Source organism: Metarhizium album, assembly GCF_000804445.1.
Source record: "Metarhizium album ARSEF 1941 chromosome Unknown scaffold_3, whole genome shotgun sequence".
Classification (NCBI taxonomy): domain Eukaryota; kingdom Fungi; phylum Ascomycota; class Sordariomycetes; order Hypocreales; family Clavicipitaceae; genus Metarhizium; species Metarhizium album.
In genome coordinates, this window is record NW_024467577.1 from 118,614 (window position 1) to 138,640 (window position 20,027).

At 53.7% G+C, this 20,027-nt stretch overlaps 4 protein-coding genes across 4 annotated transcripts; 1 reads left to right on the forward strand and 3 right to left on the reverse strand.

The window, feature by feature from the left end:
* Positions 1-6,109: 6,109 nt before the first annotated feature.
* On the reverse strand, positions 6,110-7,121 carry MAM_01810 (Serine-threonine protein kinase 19; the record flags this gene model as incomplete). The annotated part of the gene is made up of 2 exons (XM_040820609.1): positions 6,110-6,435; positions 6,512-7,121. 2 exons carry the CDS (start codon positions 7,119-7,121, stop codon positions 6,110-6,112), a joined length of 936 nt encoding a protein of 311 aa, XP_040680952.1.
* Positions 7,122-7,712: 591 nt separating this feature from the next.
* MAM_01811 (sulfate transporter family protein) lies at positions 7,713-11,249 on the reverse strand (the record flags this gene model as incomplete). The annotated part of the gene is made up of 5 exons (XM_040820610.1): positions 7,713-9,349; positions 9,442-9,985; positions 10,043-10,185; positions 10,245-10,961; positions 11,033-11,249. 5 exons carry the CDS (start codon positions 11,247-11,249, stop codon positions 7,713-7,715), a joined length of 3,258 nt encoding a protein of 1,085 aa, XP_040680953.1.
* Positions 11,250-16,144: 4,895 nt separating this feature from the next.
* Positions 16,145-16,911, reverse strand: MAM_01812 (DNA replication complex GINS protein PSF1; the record flags this gene model as incomplete). The annotated part of the gene is made up of 3 exons (XM_040820611.1): positions 16,145-16,238; positions 16,296-16,825; positions 16,885-16,911. The coding sequence occupies 3 exons, from the start codon at positions 16,909-16,911 to the stop codon at positions 16,145-16,147; spliced, it is 651 nt and encodes a 216-aa protein (XP_040680954.1).
* Positions 16,912-18,321: 1,410 nt separating this feature from the next.
* MAM_01813 (26S proteasome complex ubiquitin receptor, subunit Rpn13) lies at positions 18,322-19,852 on the forward strand (the record flags this gene model as incomplete). The annotated part of the gene is made up of 4 exons (XM_040820612.1): positions 18,322-18,372; positions 18,439-18,511; positions 18,564-19,065; positions 19,306-19,852. The coding sequence occupies 4 exons, from the start codon at positions 18,322-18,324 to the stop codon at positions 19,850-19,852; spliced, it is 1,173 nt and encodes a 390-aa protein (XP_040680955.1).
* Between the last annotated feature and the right edge of the window lie 175 nt (positions 19,853-20,027).

Here is a 20,027-nt window from a genome sequence, read left to right on the forward strand (position 1 = left end):
AGGAACAAGGCCACCCGCTACCTAAATGGTCGAGACCTGGTCGTGTGCAGTGCTGGAAGGGTTGGCTGAAACACTGGGTGGCCGGGTTAGAGGGCAGTGGTATGACATAGATTTGCTGCTCAAAGGGGGAAACGGATGTCTGGCAAACGGATTCGAGTGCATATAATTGGTGTCGTTGCCAAATAAAGAATCGTCACCCTACTTAATACCCAGGGCAGTCAGTCTATATTGTCCAAGATGGATGCATGAACCAGGAATATGCGAAGGGGAGAGCAAAGGGTCAAAACAGGACGACAGAACCCTTGCAAGGGTTGGTTCGGTGAATACACGTACCAAGACCTTTTTTTTTTCCCGTTGGGGGACCACAGAAGAGGCGATTGAGATCGAAAGTCCCTGGCGCCTCTCTGAAACAATATATACCCGCTGTCCAAGAGCTGGAAAAATGGTCTATGAGAAGTCGGAAAGAAAAACGAGATGTTGTGATGCAGGCTTGTCTACACGGAATCACTCGCCAGACATCGATCGCAAAGCTAGCGACGCAGATGCTGCAAGATGGTTTGACCTTTTTTTTTCTTTGTGCCCTTCAGTCTCGGTTGGAGCCCGGCGAAGGATTCGAAGGGCGGTAGAACCTGGTTCGGTAGGGCGGATTGAATACTGTTTCAATTTCCTCCGGCTCCGGTCCTCACCAGACTATCCTTTCCGTCGTTTTCAAAATACGGCCTGGCACAACGCACCAAGGCTGCCGTCGGTGTTGTCGTCGTCGTCAATGGCGGTGGTTTGGCAAAGACGACAAGCAGACAGTCGAAAAGGGGTGGGTACAAGAAGCTCCGAGTTGGTAGTTGGATGGAAACACCGGATAGGTACTGAAGTAACTCGGTAGGTAACTTACTCGGAACCGAAAGCAAGAACTTAGCAGCTACAAGTAAGTAAGTACCGCGGTACGGAGTACCTTGGCGATACACTCCGTAGTCTGGGCTCTGTCAAGCATTGAACGCAAACGGCAACGGCGACGACGACGGCAACAGGGGAAACGGGAAAGTACCCCGTCTGCTCCAAATTTCCAACTTCAAGACTGACAGTCAGGGGTGCATGAACGGAATATTTGTACGGAGTACTAGTGATACGGAGCACCTGACTCTGAGCGCCCAGGTGCCTAGGCTCTTAGGTTCCTAGGTACTTGTACTTGGGCAGCTGCGAGCACAGAGTCCCAGTCCCTAACGTCCATCTCGTACCACACGGAGGAAGGGTCTGGGAGCGCCTCGAGGTGGTGTGCACTACTCCGTGGGAACCTCGGTGGGTGCCTAAGTCGGCACCTACTTAAAGTAACGTTAAGTTACGTTAACAACTTGAGTACGTTCTTGAACGAACACCGACCCTCAGTACAGCACAGCTGGCTGGGCTCGGTACCTCAAACATACTTATAAGTACTTAGGTAAGTAGCGACGTAACCAAGCTAGTGCTTGCGAGAGCCCCACTGCAACCGCCAGGGGGAGGGGTAAGGCGCCAGCGGAAATTGAGTCAGTGACGTCTCTGACACCAGGAGAGGGACGTGCAAGACAAAATCACGGGGAAAAAGCCAACAAATCCACGGTTATTGATATTACCAATAAAGCAGTAAGATGGAAAAATTGGTCAACATTGCACTGGCATGCCGAATGTTGAATGCCCTGAAAGCAACACGCCCTCAAAAACGAGGGGGGCAACCTGCTGGCAGAAGAAACGTTGACACTAAGTACTTAAGTACCTAGGTAGGTACTCCGTACTCAAGTGATGTCAACGGACGACCCGACGTGCACCCGGCACCCGGGCCTCTCCCATCCCCATCCACCCCAGTCTCCCATCCGCCATCCACCATCCAACATCCTTCCCCTGTCTGGTTTGACGCCACTTATCACGAGCCCTCGAGCACCCATCCCATGTCGCAGAGCATGTCGCACAGCAACACGCGGACGGAAGCTGGAGGCGCATCGCGACCAAGATGATCCCATCTGAAACAGAGCCGAAAGATTTTATTGTGCTCTCCGGCGTGCGGCGTAGTACTGATGCCCCAAACTTCGGCTAGTACGTACCTAAAATGCGACCATCAGATGTGCCACAAATGACTTATAGCGCGGGCTGATTGATGCTTCCACTTCTCATCTTGCATGTCCGGCTGTCGGCAGACTACCAAAGTGCTTGAAGAAATGTTACCAGTAAATCACCAGGTGTACGGAGTACAGAGCGGGGAAAGACGTACAATGTACGGAGTAATAATACGCGAGTCACCTCTGCCCAAGCATAATGACGCCAGTCAGAGCTCCGCCGTCTTTTTATGACCAGGCAATCCAGGTATCGAGTTACACTGCCGGGCATCATCATCGCATGCCTCGCCCTCTTGGCGGCGTGATGGCAAAGCTCTAGAATAATAAGCCAGCCTCTGAAGTAGTTGTGATATGATGTAGTATCGAGGATGCCCGGGCCTGTTCTTACAGTAACGAGTGGCTCCGCCCAGGTTGGCCTGGCCTGGCAGCGCCAAGTGAAACACAATTTCATCAGTCCTCTCACTGCCGCGTGCCTGCAATCTGATAGAGCCGATATCATGTGTGTTTCATTGGTCGCCACTCCTGAATTGGCCGCTGATCTGGTACACGCAACACTCGCCTTGTGGCTTTGGCGTGATACGAGTGGACGTGGCGCCGTCGCTTGTTTGTTTTCTGTCGCGCGCGCTCTCTCTCTCTTTCTCCCTTTCCCTCTTCCTCTCTCTTTCATTTATGAGTTTTCCGGGGGCGCTCAGAATACGAAGTACTAGTACTCCGTACTGCACCTGTTTGGAGTTCCCTGTGCAGCTTCCGCACGTGTCATCGTACAAAGCGTCTCAATGGCCCAGCGGCTCTTGGTCTTGACTCTTGACTCTTCGCGAGGCAGGAGCGAGACAGGTTTGCGCAGGTTTTCCGGCATGAGTCAAACTTAGTTTAGTCTAAACATTGCACGGGTGTTCAGTGCCGATACCTGCCAGTAACGGAGGCCTGGTAGCTCTTGCCTTTTTAATGTTGCATCCACCAGCCGCAGACGCTCACCCCGGTCCCCGCGTTCCCGACAAATGGAGGCCTGAGCATCATCTCCACTCGCTCCATCGGTCGTCCCATCGAGCGGAAACATTGCAGTGGGAATACGGAGCACAATCTTGTCATGTCTGTTCTATCCCAATGCCCGCCGCCTGCGGGCTTGTCAGAGTGTATTGTACTCCGTACACAAGTCAGTCCTCCGAACCCCTAGACAATGCGTCATGTACTATTGAAGATGATGCGCCCAAAGTGCTGAGACTGATTCTGCTCCGTTTTCAATCCTTCGCCGTACCTGGGTCCTTACAATTCGACCCGATCCGCCCCTCCTCCGAGGCCAACAATGTCGGCGAGTTTCGATACATCACTCTCCGAAATGACGAAGCCAGCAAGGGTATCACACCAGTGACCACACAAAGCTTACTAGGCCTTACTAGGCCAGCCCACAAACATCCCATCGCCAGAGGTCCAAGCTCAGCTCAGCATCGACAACGGAGTTTTAACTTTTCAGCTTTTCCTTGAAACGGCACGCCGGCTTGCCATCTCATGTCGCTGGCATACGAAGTCAGGTGTCTTGGCTGGAACTTTTCCGCCATCTTGACCTGATAGTGCACTCCGTTGTCCAGTTTAGTGGCACTGTGGCCTCCGTGGCTCCGTGGCTTCGTGGCTTCGTGGCTTCGTGGCTTCGTGGCTTCGTGCCTCGTGGCATGTGGCCCTCAATCTCAATTTGGCACCGTCAAACCACCAATTTCAACTGAACCCTATCTTGCGTCGAGTTGCGATCCCCCCCATCGCGCTTGGAGACGAGAATTTACCCGGTGGCCTTCTCTCCTACATGGTATTAGTTTACCGAGGCGCCTTGCGGACCCGCGTTGTATCTACTTAATGTAGTTTTATGTTGCTACCGCCGCGCACCAAGTTCTTCGGATTGCTCAATGCTGTACTCCGTACTCCGCCCTGCGCATGTACGTCGTCACAAGCCGTTGCCCGGCATGTCGTTGCCGTTGTTATTGGCCCACATCGTCGGGGACATGGAGCATGCGGGCAGGCAAGGTGATTGAAGATGCGCCCCTGGTGGATGCTACGCAACGCCGCACGGATGTCTACACTTGTTGGATACCAAGCACTAAGTACTACAGGTAACTAGTAGTATTTCTCAGGGCATCCAGACAACTAACTACCTGGTATAGGTAGTTGGCTGACCAAAACTCTCGGGGTTCTGCCCTCGGCTTTGCCTCCGTGTAGAATTGCGCCAACCACCAAGCACCAAGGTAACGTTATCTATCGACTGGGACCATGGTCTAGTTGAAAATCAACCTTGCTCCGTGCACGACGTCACCCACTTCGCGGAGCCAGTGGCCCCGGCCGAGTGGCCACAAAATTACACTACTCCGGGTCAGATTCGTGCGAGTACTCTATAGTGAGGCATGAACTGAACTGCATCCCGCACTACTATGTTGTCTTCAAACCTGATGACTGGTCTTCCGGATCTGCCTACTTGCTGTGCTTGGAATAGCAGTTCGATCGGGCAAGTGGGGAGGAATATTAATGTTAATGCCGATCGTCTCCCAATCGCATCTTAGCAGGCTATTCATATCCAGGTGAAGCCAGTGAAGGATCGCCATATAATAAGCGTCCACACCCTGCCCAAGCACACATTTTGGATACAGTCAGCTCGCACGTCCTCCTAGACAAGGGTCAATGTATATCACATTTATATAACAGACCAGAAAGAAAGAAAAATGCCTGGTTACAAGCCATGCACGCATTGCGTGGCATGCGCAGGCTCTCACGTCTTTGACCATGGGCCAAGGCCTGCATAAATATCTTCAAATACATCAAACATGACCGGTTTCGGCCCTTTTCAATGTGTTCTGGGACGTATTTTATCGCCCGCAAACTCACGTCGCTGGTAGGCATCCTTCAAGGATGGTTCTCCGTTGCATACACTCGTTGCTCAATGTTTGATATTGATTCTAACAGGGCTACTCCGTACTTTGGGTCACGCTTGTTAATACGTATCAACTACGATGTAAAAAACACTCATCTGAGACCATCATGGCAAAACACAACGACGCCCAAGCGCCATCACGACATGGATCATCCCTGTCGATCCCTTCCTTGACGTGCGGGCCGATAGACCGTGGACCACCGCGTTTCACCAAAATGCGAAAAAGCCAACCCCCGGGCTCAAACAATGTCTCTCTGGCTGCCGTGGCGGAAACGACTGATTCTTCAGACGACATGACAATCGACACTACGGAGTACGGAGAAGCAGCACTACAATATAACCCCCTGAGTGTGAGCCATGACAAACAAAGCTACTCAGAGCTACTAGGAGATGACTACTAAATAAGTGTTTGACAAGCATGTAGGTACTGAAGACAAGCTACAGAGACGGAGTACTACTCGAAGAGTTACCACGTCCCTGCGATTTTTAGGTAATAAAACCTAATAGTACTAGAAATACAGAGCGCTTCCGTGGGACAGAGGCCCTGGCCAATCATCCCCGACACTTCCTTGTCCAGTCACTCATGGATTGTATGTGTGATCGCTGGCATACTTTTTTGGGACCTCTCGGAACGGAAGAACAAGTTGTCAAATCCTTCCGAATCGGACTTTCGGAAATCTCACCACCACCCGACCAAAGTTCAGACCCCTCTGTCTTTGCTCCTTCGACGACGACTTGTTTCGTCGTTACGAGAGTGGCCGCCATGGCCTGACACAGGGCTGGGTGTCTTGCCGAGGGTCCCGTTGGATACTTCACTTCACGAACCCATTGGGGTCTCCATTCGGGATGTGAACGCAGCAGGTTTCAAAGGACTGTAGTCGTCTCCTTGTATGGCTTGTCCGCGTGTCGTGTCGTGTCGTGTCGTGTCGTGTCGTTGTGTCAGGGCTTCCGAGATGGCGATGATGTCCAAGTCGCCGCCAGGGCGATGACACTGCCTGCCGCATCATCAACATCGCCCTTCCTTGACACCAGGCGTAGAAGAACTGCACGGGTCCCTGCCCCGTGAAATATGCGTCCTCCGCCACGAGCAACACGCCCGTTCCACGACGCAACTTCTTCACCCGCCCAAGAGCCTCACGCCCCTGCCTACGCTGCCCGTCTCGAAGAGTTCAACGACACCCAAGCCCACGGCCTGACCCAGCACCCACTCCCACTCGACGCCCCAAAACTCCTTCCACCTCGTCCCGTACAGTCCGTTGCCCTCAAACCTCTCCTTGAGCCACGACTCGGGGCCCTCTCCCCACCTCGTCCTGCCCAGCGCCTCGCGCACCCAGTCGACCGCTCCATCCGCCAGCTTGAGATAGCCCCCGTGCCCCGGCACCGCGACCCGGAAGGCGGCCCGGCCACCGCCCCTCGCGGCCAGGGCGGGCGCGCCGCCCCCCCCTCCAGCGAGGTGAACAGCGTTCGGGCCCCCAACGGCCGCCACCGTCCCCGACGCGAACCTCGACACGCGCCGGACCGACGTCAGCGCCGCGCGGTCCTCCGGCCGGGCACGCAGCGGCGCCGTCCGACACGTCCGCCCGCCGCAGCATCTCCTCCAGGTCGCGCGTCTCGATGAGCGCCTCGCCCGCGCCGCCCCTCCGCTCGACGCGCACCCTGCGCAGGACCCCCCTGCCCACCAGCTCCGCGATCTCGCGCTCGGTCCTGCCCGGCGGCCCGGCCAGCACGGCGTGGACGTGGCCCGTCGTCACGAGCGGCGGCATCGACGCGCGGCGGTTGAGCACCTCGGCGGTCCTCCGGCCGGACGGGAGCCCGGACCGGGGCACGGCCGAGAACATGCGCGCGCGGATGTACCGCATCGCCTGCGGCACGTCGCGGGGGCTGACGCTGACGCTGGGGCCGAGCTCCTCGCGGGCGCTGAGCACCGGCGCCGCCCCGAGGTCGCTGAACCTGAGGGGGAAGAGGGCGTCGTGCTCGGATTCCGGTTCCTGGGGGGGCGGCCGCCTCCTCCTGCGTGGCGACGAGGACGAGGACGAGGTCGAGGACTGGGCCGCGTGCGCGGACGACGAGCGAGGTTTCTGCTTTGTGATGCGTGCCTTGCCCAGTATTGAGCGGATGTTTTGCGGCATTTTGTTAGCTGTCTTGACTTTACATGGCGAGTGGCGGAGGCGGGGTGAGCGCGTGGTTGTGGTTGTGGTTGTGGTTCAAGGTGAAGTTGAAGTTGGAGTTGCAGTTGAAGTTGGAATTGAAGTTGGAGTTGCAGTGGGCGGTGATGGAGCACCTAGCGCCGCTGGTGGCGAATTTGATAGCAACAACTTACATCAAGGGCGTGCTGGCTGCCATGTGTGGCCCACGACGAGGTGAGACACAAGAGATCAGGAGCATCTGTGTCGGTATACTCGAGATCCGGCCCCGATTTCTTTATTCATAGGAGGAATCAATGTCGAGGCCAGGCGATGAGTTTTTGATTCCGTTGCCTGCACCTACCCTACACGGAGACCTGATTACTAATCGCTCCCACCCACCAAGAGACGAATTCCTCCAACTTCACTGTACGCGCCGAGGAGCAGTCAAGCCAAGTATGGCAACAGTCGCGCATACATGACCGCATACATGCAAAACTATGCAATTTATCCCATGCGCTAAAAACACCCGCTGTCCAAATGCAAATAGCCACTCCCCTATGTCTGTCTGTTCATGCACACTCAGATCCTCTTTCCTCACCCCGCCGTGGTCAAAATATACGACGTGATAGAACTCATTCTCTCGCTCGTCAGTTTCAACGATATCCTCAAAAACTCCCTTGCAATGCCCGGCTGATCTTTCTGCAGTCTTCGCCAGGACTTGCAATCCATCTGCCACACCACACAGTCCCTCTCCACCAATGCCGTCGCCGTGCGTTCCGTCTCCGAGAAGAATGGCAGCTCGCCGCACGTCGTGCCGGCGACTATGCTTTCGCAAAGCCAGCCCTGCGGCAGGTCATACTCGGCGCGGATGATGCCCCTCTCTACAAGAAAGAAGCCGGTTGCCTTCTCACCGCGGCGAAATAGGATTGTTCCTGCGGGGTACTCTTTTCTCTGGAAGTAGCATGTTGCTTGGAACCAAAAGTCCTCGTTCTTGCCACTCAAGCTTTGGAATATCTGGAGCATCAGACGGAGCGGCTCGTTGAAGCTTTGCCATTTGGAAGGGTGGGGTATGTCGACCCTCGTCAGGGCCTCGCGGGCGGCCTCGACGAGATGTGATTGTCGCGGTGAGTTGAATGGCTGGCCGAAAGATGACAGTGATGACGAGTTTGCCACGGTTGGGACGTCGAGACTCGGCGTGGCATTTCGCTTGGCCGAGTTGAGCTCTTCTTGTCTGGCGTACAGAGTCTTGAGGAGTTCGTTTTCGCAGCTTTCCAGTGCCGAGTTTAGGTTGGGGAGCATGTTGACTTCGATTTTGTCGTTGTCCAGACCGACAGCTCGCAGATTCCGCCCTAGCTGGCTCTCTGCATCGACACCGCTGAGCACAAAAAGGACGCCCTTCTTATCCAGGAGGCGGCTGATTGTGTTGAAGGCTTCGCCAGCAGAGTAGTCCAGTCCGGTGACGTGCCACAGGTCTAAGATGAGGAACTTTATGGGCTTTTTCGAGAAGGCGTGATCGTCCAGCAGCGCTCGAATGTTTTCCTCAACACTGACAATGGTTCCGAAGAAGAGGTATCCGGTCAGTTTCATGATGTAAATCTGCTGGCCAACCTGGTGTAGATAGTGGTGTTGTGCCGGGTTGCGTCGAACTGTCGAGCTGACGATTCCACCGTCATATGTTCCCCGGACAGCTGAGACCCGAGAGGTTTGAATAATCAGCGAAACAAAAGCCAGCAGGATTCCGACTCCAATACCGACTACAAAGTCGTGAATGCCCATGACGAGGACTATGACAATGACGGTCAAGTACTCGGCAACTTTGAGCTTTTTGCGCGGAAGCCAGATTGCTTCCAGGAGAAGTTCGAATCCCAGGTCAAAGATGAGGGTTGCCACCATCATGACTGGGATGAACTCAATCAGTGATGGCCCAATCATCATGACGCCGAACGTGGCGGCGGCCAACATGAAACCTGCAAGCCTGCTGTCTCCGCCAGAACGTACAAAGAATATGGTGTTGGCATAGACAAGGTAGTTCTGGATGCTACCCATACACCCAGACAAGATGTTGGAGTAGCCGTGAAGTTTGAGCTCCTTGTCAAGATCTGCGTTGTCCTCTCCCGTGTTCAAAGCTAATGCGGGTACATTGATGGGGACGTGGAGGATACCAAAAAAGGTCAAGGCCATCATTGCAGGCACAACCTCGAGGATAGCATCCCATTGGACCAAATTGAACTCTGTGTGGCAAACAAAAAAGAGAAGAAAAAATTAGCCCACCAAAAACTCGAAACGAGAAGGGAAAACGACATGCTTTCTCAATGGGACTTACGATACAGCGTGTAAAAGTACCACCACGGCTCACCTGCTGGCGGGCCCTCGAATATCCACCCCTTGTCACGCAAGGCGTCCGTCTCCAAAGCGTTAATGGACAAGACGAGGATGTAGAATATCAGTGGAATGGCTAGAATGAAAAGCGGTAGGAAGTACTTGGATCGAATCCTTGACTGTCCGTAGAACAGGAAAATAGCCAAGACGAGTGGAATGATCCATAGGAGGAGGGTGTCGGTCTGTGTCAGCTTGTTCAGAGTATCCAGGTTGTACTCGATACCGTTCAAACGAGCCGAGACCTCGAATCCAGTGGCAACCAGGAACCAGCCAACACCGCCGATACAGCCGATGAGGATGTGCCTGGGAATGAAACCCACCATGTAGCCAAACTTGAATTTACCCATGAGATAAAAGACCAAGCCGGTCATGATGGAGCTCGCGGCGTACGCAACAATGGTGGTGGCTATGACGGCGTCCGGCTTGTCTTCGCCTATATTGTCCATAATCCTTTGCGCCATGTTGTGAAAGAAGGGAACAACTTCGATCTGGTTTACGTTGGTTAGTCGCGGCCGACTGGACGCGCGAGGAGTTTTGGGACGTACCAGTTCAGACCCAACAGCACCTCTGAAAATGCTGCCAGACGAGAAGGTGACTTGAGCCACGATGGTGCTGACGTAGTAAACGGAGATGCCCGCAGAGCCCAGATGCGAAAATAACTCCTTCCCGAGGGGAAACAAAATCATTCCTGGCAGGAGAGTAAGCAATTGAGACCCACAATCTCGAATTGACTTGATGACATCTCACCGTAGGATAAGGCATCCAGGATATTGAGCAAGAGCCCAACGGTAACAGCCGGAACGCATGAGGCAGGTTCCACAACCATGTTATGCCACAATGCTTTGCGATCCCATCGACGCGGGTTCACTGCTACCTTGACTGCGTGGGACACGTGGCCCTCGATTTTCTGGCGCTTCTCGACAAATCCGGCGTACCACCTCCTTGACTTGTCCTTTTGTCCCTCGAGGTCGCCGATATCATCGCTTTCGTCCGATACGTGACCTAAAAGAGGCGTCTGCTCGGTGGCAATGGGAGTTTGCTCAGACGGCCTGGGCTGGTCTTGCTCCTCTTGGGAAGGTTTCCATCGTTGTCTCGGCTCGACGGGTGGCTGCTCGGTTGAATTGGGAGCGTCAACGGCCGCAGAGCGTGATGGCAACCTCTTCAGAAGATTAGACAGCACCGAAGGTCCCGTATCTTCAATCGTAGTGACCGCCGCAGCGTCTGCGCTTCGCTCTTCCGGAGAGGTTGGTTCTGATACTTCCAGGATGGTGGCAGACGCCGTGGCCTCGTCTTCGGCTCGCTTGTGTGCATCCTGGGCCGGTGACAAGAGATCCTGCGCCGACACTTTGCTCCGCTGCAAGAATGATGGGATTCTAGGAGTGGTGCCATCGGACAACAAGTAGCTAGCGAGTTCGGCAGTGTCTTCACGAACAGTTCGTGCATTCTGGCTGCTGTCGACGGGAGCTGTCGCAAGTTAGCAACGAGGAGCTTCACCCCATCGACGACGTCAATAAAGGGGTTGGCGCTGTTCGTACCCAGTTGTCCTCGAACCGAAGCATGAAGATAGGATCGGATTGGTTCCCGACAGGCCTTTGGAGATCCGACAGAGGACGACAAGCGTTGGGCGGAGTCGTCACGGGCGGTTGCGGCTTCTGCCACGTCGTCATGAGAGGACTGTCGGCGGGTTGGCTGCGAGGAGAGGCTAGAGGACCTGCTCCTCCAGGGCGAGAAACTGATAATGGAAGAAGACATGGCGCGATACCGGGGGGGCAAACAGCTCGCCCGAGTGTGCCGGCGGTGCGATCAGCTACAGGCGTCGCATGGGCGCAAGCTGTATCGATGGTGACGGAGGGCAAAGGTCGAAGGTCGAAAAGCACACGCGGATAGCCCTTCGCGACGTGGAGCACAGCGGGAGCAGGAGGCATGTGCTGCACCGGACCGCACAAATCATTGAGGAGGCAAAGGTCGTCATCAAGCTTAGCGGGAGGTCATAGCTCCACCTCGGAGACGCCTCTATCTTTCTGTGGCGCTCGACTCAGAGTGGCGGGCGCGGGCAAAGCGTTTGGATGCGGATAGACGGATCGAGGCGGGAATGAGCGCGCGCAATTTGGTGGTATGCGACTATAATGGCGGCTAGTCGATGGAGCTGGTGCAACTCAAAGTTAGACGTGACGATGGTGTCGAACCATGCATGGATGATGGGGTGACATGGAGATGGGGGCGGGGAAAGAGCCTGCAGGTTGACAAGGCACATACCGACCTAGATATAATAACAGACTGACTGGTGCAGTAGCCAGACGAGGTGGATGGCCGCGTCTGGTCCAGTTCAATTCAAATGGACGAGATGTTTGGGATCAAAAGACGTTCGCTACGGCGCAGGTCAACTGCGCATGGGCAGGGCCGTGTGCATAACAGGTCTGGTGCGCTCCCACTGTGTCTGCCACCCGGGGAGGAGTGGTACTCTTGTTTCTGGGCACGGACCACCTCGGTGGGGCCTGTGGCTGAGCACCGTCCCCCTTACTGTGAGCTGCAAGTAGTCCTGGGGGTCACCGACGCTGCATAACGCCAGCAGCTATTATTTTGATGCGAAAGTCGAGGCCACTTGCAAACTACAATGAAAAGCCATTTCTCCAGTCGTCGAACAGCAAAACAGTTCTCTATGGTGGTTATGGCGACGCCACGGCTTCATGATACGTCGACGCAATGGGCCATGGCAATGCCTCTCACGATACCGGCCACGGCGGCTTCTTATGATTGGCCAATGGCCGGTGCCTGTATCAGGGGTAGTCCAATGTCGTGTTGGCGGCTTTTACCCGTGCCGCATCAGCGACTCAAAGAGCTGTCTATTGAACCCAGTCGGTATGCTGGACAAGGCAGTGGGAGGGAGGAGGCGTCAGGCCAAAAAAAGAAAAAACAGCCAGATCTTTCTTGGCAATACGGGGCGGTCCTCAGTCTGGTTGAGGTGATTGACAGAGAACATCACCGACATGAGGACAAGGGAAGTAGGGGTTCAGACAAAAGAAAGAGGGGGAACGAACAAAGTACGTGCGATATATATGAACTGGAATGCACGTCAACACCGAATGCGGCCTAGAACATGAGCAACGCAAAATGCCACATCTGTTTGGTTGGGATCCAGGCCATACCATTCCTTTCTGAGTCGGCTGCAAAGAAAAGACTATTCGTTTTGCTCTTGCCATCTAGAACCCGCCGAAACTCAGCATGCATCAGCTTGTCCGTTGAAATGGGACCCTATTAGGCTGAACTCGAGTCTTCTGAGCTCAGCTAAGATGTCAATGAGTTGAGAGTAAAATTTTAGTCCATCTTCTTCGTCGGCTTTGACTAAAACTTTCCTATCCAATGACTCGCCCGGTATAAAGTCTGTAATGAGATGTATCTGCATGCCGGAGTCGGATTTAGTTAATTTGGCATCACGGCCGTACGCGCGGATACGAGGAACAGGGATTCGAGTATTGCGCTCGAGAAATCTGTTTTTTTGTTAGTGGCAACTTAAACTAGAGAGGGATCATCGAAAGCAGGCTCTCCATCCTGGTTAAAATCGACTAAGAAACAAACATTGAAGCTGCCGTTGTCTTTCTTCACAACTCTGCACGTATAGCCATGTTGTATCTCGATGCTAGATCGCAGACTGCATCAATATCAAGTGAGTTAATAAAATGTCTCTTTACTTGATTGAGTTAGTCTTCAGTAACAGTAGGGAATGCTTGATCATCAGTTCGATCAGTTTTATTGCCTGATATACTATTCTCTAGCTGAGAGCAATATAGTTTGCCGAATAACTTGGACGAGAAAAGAGCCACTAGCACCCAGTATATTCATACTTGATGGATTAGAGTGGACAGCATAATTCATCTAAAATTAGAGGTAGTATTGTTGCGGTAGCCGCTTCGGATAATAGTAGTCCTGAAGAATTGGAGGTGGTTTTGAGCAAGACGGACACTTCGTGCGATAGTGAACTTTCACCTTACATGCTCAATACCTCGCACGGTGCTTCAGCCACAACGTGGCTAGGGTGGTTCGTGCCCCAGAACAACGGACTTGACGACGTGCCGGACCTTTTTCTGGGCACGACCGTACTCATCTCCGTACACGAGTACGGACTAGGGTCGACGGTCGGTCCCTGGGAAGATGCCAGGCAGGCCGGCCATGTCGACATGGCGGAGGGCTCGTCAATGTCGTCTGGTCTGGTTCTGGTGCTAGACCTCGCTGTCCAGGGCCGCATCGGGCCATGTGCGCCTCGGCCGTCTCTGGCCACGCTGCAGCCAATCATAGCCGGTCGCTTTGTGGACATCGGAACAGCTGCGTGCGCCTTGTGTAAGTAGGTAGGCTCGCGGAGAAGGCTTGCATCCTGCATCCTGCATCCTGCATCTCGCAATTAATTGGATAATTCCAACTCGATGCAGAATTCTCCGACTAGTCGTTACGCCGGAAAGGTATGTCGTACCGCACTGTGCCGTACAAAGTTGATGTCAGTTGTCCATCATCGACGGGCTTTTGACTTGAAACCCTTTCCTGATTGGCCGAACCAGCGTGACGTGCCGCGGCCCACGGGAATACTGACCCATTAGCTGATGTTGCAGAGTGACTAATGACAACGACTTCAAAGTGTTGCCGTGTCGTCTGTCGTCGGCAACCATCGTGATAACCCGCAGAGTAGTTGTTTGCTGTCCATCTTCCCATCCCAAAATGGTGAGTCCATGCCCCAATGCCCAGTGTACCCCATGGGCGGCCGAGGCCCCCCCTCCACCGACTCATACCCCGTACATACACTGAAGTACGTAGTTCATACTTCATACTCCGTTAGTCTTTTGGCCAAGCCTTCTGGACTCGGAACAGCAGCCCAATACGGAGTACGTACTCCGTACCGCATCGGAACTTTCCCCAGACTCCGCTCCCATCAAACATCTCCGTGCTAGCCTTTCTCCCGAGGGCCCTCGACTCGGCAACGTGCAACTCCAATGTCCATCCATCCAATGACACCGCCCTCCCTGCTGTACGGAGTACACGTACCAGTCCGCTCGCATCCGCCACTTCACACTGTTCGTCAATCGCAGTCTTGACGCTCCATGCACCCGCGTGCTACCATGCATCGAGAGAACTCATGCATAAGGACACCGCCCCGACGGACTGCGTCCCGGCACGCGGCCAGCACGAAACGTCTTGACCATGAACCAATCTATGCTTCCCGGGCGTCGAGTCCAGTATGAGGAGCTGGTGAGACAGGGGCTCGCCGAAAACGTCCTGACATGAGTTCAGCGTGGCGGCATAGTCGATGGCCTCCCGTGCTGGACTCGGACATGGCGTGGACCAGAATACGCCCATTTTCCAGAGTCGTCGACTTTTCGGAAGGGGCTTTGAGGACTGGGACCATCACCGGGTCGATTGAATGCTCGGTCCGACGGCGAGGTGAAGCCAGGAAGACGAGTCTTTAGATGCCATTGTCACTCAACACAGCTGCGACGCCGAGCATACAAAGATACAACATCTACGGGGAAAACATGGGAAGGGGCTGAAACGATCCTACATAATAGAGTTTCCCGAACAGTCTCTTGCTCGCAGCCTTGTTGGCATCCTCGAAGCGACTATAATGGCCACGTCTGCTCTCGTCCTTGACTCATATAATACATAATATGCACTCGTCGCCTGATGTCTTTAGCCACCGTTGAGGAATGCGCGAGACTTGAACGTCTATAGGAACCACATGGACGCAAGTGACATATTTTCTAGTGTTTCATCCCCCAACCTCAACAATTTTTTCGCTCTTGGATTGACGCAATTGTTCGTTTTTGTAGTCATCAGGTGGAACCTGGTTTTCGCCAATACATAAATCATTTCGAGAATTGGGACTTGATGGGTTAGGGTTCAATGCGTGATGCCGAGGCGCGGGGAATGTGTTGCAATGAAGCTCCGTTGTCAAGAGAAAGAGGCCAGTCAGACGTCGTTGACGTCGGCAGCATGATCCTGCTATCCTGCGGTGTATGGTTTCTGGCACACGGATTTCTGCCGAGAAACTTTGCTGCTTTTCTGGATCGATTCATTGCCGTACACGCAGTGCGTCGCTGTTGAGAACCCCAAAGTCTTGGCTCTTCCATCCATGTTATAGCGGGCTGGGTGATGAAGCGGCTACTACCGGAATACACAGCCTTGCTGTACCCCAACACCACAAGTCGGCTCGTAGATGTATTCTTAGGAGCATCTTCTCCGGTCGCTTCAACAACAGGCGACCTACCAAACATCTTCATCCATTAGCAAATGACTAGGACTGATCTCTGAGCCAACGAGTCGAGCCACGCCAGCAGCAGGAACCCAGGTTGACATTCGTACATTGCCATTGCAATGATGCTCCGGCCCAATGTCCGTACCTGGGCCACGGGTGATGCTCAATTCTGTTCCGGGAGCAGAGCGACACTGCATTGAAAATCATCAATGATTCCTGTCTACTGCGAACCGTCTCTGTGGTGTATTGATGACCCGTTTTCGTGGTCTCCACAGGAACTCCCCGTCCTCTGCCTCGAATTGGTAAACAATCATCTCATGTCTCCTCGACGAATCACTTCGCCGAGTAGACTTGGAAGATCATCATGCGACACTATTTGTATGCTGATGAACCAACGGAGACTGACACATCAGCCGAGTTTCTGGAGATACCCTTGTGCAATCAACCGCTCCACATCGCCTTGCCGAACGTAGAACTGGCTGTTCTTCGTCAATGTGATGGCACTGATGAGAATGTTAGCTCGTGTTGGTTCAAATATCAGAAAGATGCCCCCAACGTACCCATATTCCGTCTGGATCTCGCCGGCGTCTTTGAGTACCCGCACGTCGATGAACAAATCCCGCGGCGGTTCTAAGCTGCCAGTCAAGTCGATATCCGTCCACTGACCCTTATAAGCGGCCAGTAAATCGCTATACTGCCGCACATATTCCTCCTCTTGGGGGCTGAGACTGCTCGTTGGGGCATCCCCAGCTGCTGGGACGGTGTTTGACGCAGCATTTGCATCGCGTACCTGCTGACCCGAGAGATCAACAACGTCTGAGCCGTTCCACACAAGCTCTTCCAACTTGTCGGTCCGTGTTTTGTGGTATGCCAACAGGCACCGTTTGTTGCGTCGCATTGACAAGTGGTTCACGAGCAGGGTGCAAGCAACGGCTTGATCGGCGGAGGGGTCGAAGGAGCCCTGGAATGGCTCAAGAAGGTCCTTGACGTCTTTGTCGAGATCTCTCACTTCTCTTGTCACCGCACGAACGAGCTCGGCTTGATATGGCGGTAGATGGGCGAGGTTCTGCGTCCTTTTGGCGTGTTGAACCTGGTAAATGGTCAGTGCCGAGGAATAGTTGCGACATTCGTTCTCTCGGGTCCGCTTACCAATTTCACGCCCATGTCCCCGTACATTTTGCGACGCGAAAAGAGACACAGATGTGTGTTTCCAGGCTAGGACGAAGTGAAGTTCGCACGTGTATTTGTCAGTGAACAGAGGCAAAGGGTCGTCGTTGATAGTTGGAGACGACCCAAGTCCACACACGCAATCGCGTTCGAGTGGGACGAGTTGTCCAGTTGTCCCTGCCCCGCTGGATCACCAAAATTGAGTGAAAAGCTTGGCTGTGCCTGCCTGTCCCGCCACTACGGAGTACGTACAAATGTGGAACAAATGGGCGGTGCATCTGGGCTCCGATGTTTCTCTCAGTAATGAAGGCCAGATATTAAAGGCGCTTGACTGTCTTGGGTACTAAGTAGGTGGTCGCAATAGTTGCACGGTCGTGAAGCAACCAGCAACCCCCGTGAAGCCGCATGTCCCATCTTGTTTGGCGGTTTCAGTTGCATTGACTAGGTTTCGCCAATACTGAAGTGCGTAGTCTAGACGTCTCAAAAAAAAAAAAAAAAGGAAAGGAAAAAAGGAGCGAAATTGACACCATGTCTGTATACGGAGAACATGTGGAAACGCGAACTGTCAGTCCTTCTACGGAGTACATCACTGATCAATCAGTGGCCTCTTGTTCAGCTCGTCCCATGCATCGAGATGACCGACCGGTCAAGCCTAAGGGTCGCATTTCGGTCATTTTGCACAAGTCTTCTGCTACAGTCTATTACAACAAATGCACATGAGGTCATCTTGACCAAGGGAATTGCGAGTCGAATACCACGAGCCGTGATTGAAGTGCCGACGAAATCTGCCTCACAAAAAGACCAGTTAGCGAGTGTGTTGGCAACAACTCGGAACAGTTGGGACAAGAAGAACTGTGTTCAGAGATGCAAAAATGCTTGTAGTTTCGTCAGCCGGCGGGTCTTGAGTCCGCCTCTGAAACACGGACCAATTGTTCTCATCATCAAAGCCCTGGCAACTTGCCGTCGTGGAAGAAGTCATGCCAAGCGTGGCCGGAAAACGGTACAAACTTACATCTGAACAGCTTCTTGAGCTTGCAGGCTGGACATAGGTGAAGAGCTCCAAGGTGGAAGAGCCAGAGCATCCCTCACATGCTGCGCGTGTAGGCAGACGATGCTGCAGTCATGCGACTTTATGACTTGAGGGAGAAAAAAAGTTATAAAAGTGCAAATTGATGCGCGAGGGCCAGATAGCTAGAAATTTATCTTTTTTTTTTGGTTATGCCCCGGCTCGTTGCTGTGGATCCTTGACACCAACCCGGAAGAGGTTGCGCGGAGAAAGCGTCGGGCCGTGGACTGCACCAGCTGAGCACGTACCGACGTAAGAGCTCTGCCAGCCTATCGTCGTCTCAGTCACTCATCACCAGTTTCCTACCGCTCCGTCACGGACCCTGACTGGACGCTTTGCCGGAGCGAGACACGATGCCTATTGCGCCCATCATCACCTTCAAGGCCGGCCAGTGCGAGGTTGACGTATGTTGCTCCCGTCTGTGGCCGTGGTCGTTCGAGCAGCTGTTCACTGACATGTCATCTTTGTAGGACGGCTCGTCGCAGCCTCTCAAGGTCAAGCCTCAGCCTCAGCCTGGATATCTCTATCTGTACTCCGAAGATGGTGCGTATTTGCAAATTCTAGACCGTCAATTGTTGGTTCTAACACTCGCAAGACTTGATACACTTCTGTTGGCGCAAACGCAGCCAGTCTCTCGACGAGCCGGAGCTTGATCTAGTCATGGTGCCAACAGACGGCAGCTTTGTCCCTTACGAATACGATACAAACGCCGAACCCACTGCAAAGACGAATGGTCGCATTTTCGTTCTCAAGTTCGCATCTTCGTCTCAGCGCTACCTGTTCTGGATGCAGTCAAAACCACAAAGCCGCGACGGAGACCCCAGCTGGTTCAGCCCCAGAGATCGTAAGATTGGTGAAATTGTCAACAGACTGCTTCAGGGCGAAGATGTCAATGTCACGGGCGAACTGTCTTCTGTACGAAATGTCGATGACCGAGACGGAGACGAAGACGAAGCCATGGAGGATGTCGAAGGCACGCGTGGTCAACATACCCATCACGGCAGTGGGAGCGGCGGGGCCGGTCCTGATGCCACCGGAGGAGACATCAGGGAAGAGGGCGAAGAGTCAAGAGAAGGTGGTGCTGATGGTGCCAGAGCGTAGGTCATCCCCCGTCGCAAGGCAGTTTTCCACCATACGAGCTTCCTTTGTTTTGGCCGCTGCAAGCCATGTGGTCTTGGGAAGAGTTACAAAAAAGGAGTTGGCAATCGCATCCGTCTCGGTGACTGTATTACTACTAGAATCTCGCACTTGCACAAGATGAAAGCTAAACAAATGACACACGAACATGCACTCTTTGGCTGGGCAAATCTCGTGATCCCAAGCTGACCAGCCTCTAGGGCTTCCTCGTCAGCACCAGACGCCGCAGCAGCTGTGAGAAACTTTCTGGAATCACTGAGAGGCCAGCAAGGGCTTTCGGGAGGACAGCAACAACAGTCCGACCTGCCGTATCCCCATCTCAACCACCTTTTGCCCACCGCAATCACAGTTCCGCTGATCGACGGCGCAGCTCCTGAATATATTGATTCTTTGTTGAGCTTTCTGCCTCCAGCTGTAATTGTCCTCGCCGCGGGGACGGCGGCTGAAGAAGAAAACCAGAAGGAACCATCAGCGCGTGTCATTGAGGCGGCCAGGGCATCGCTCTCCTTGGACGACAAACGAGGCCTACTGAAGAAAGTTCTTAGAAGCCCGCAGCTCAGCCAGGCGTTGGGCGTTCTCACCATGGCGCTGAGAGATGGAGGACTCCCCGGGGTTGCAGATGCCCTTGGCATCAGGGTCGAGAACGGTGGTTATATGCAGGGTAGTGGAATGCCGCTGGGCGGAGGCCAGGCGGTCAAGGCTTTTGTAGATGGTGTCAGAAAGACTGTCCGGGAGAGGAGGCAGTGAGGAGAATACTTTAATACCCGGAAATGTCGAGGTATTGGTTTATCAACGACAGGCGTTCATGTACGATACGAGTCATACGACTCTTGTACGCAGGATGCGTCCAGTGCAATAGTCGGACAAGACCGGTCCTTTCCAAGGGCGCACCAAGTGAAGCAGGGAAACACACGAGCAGAAG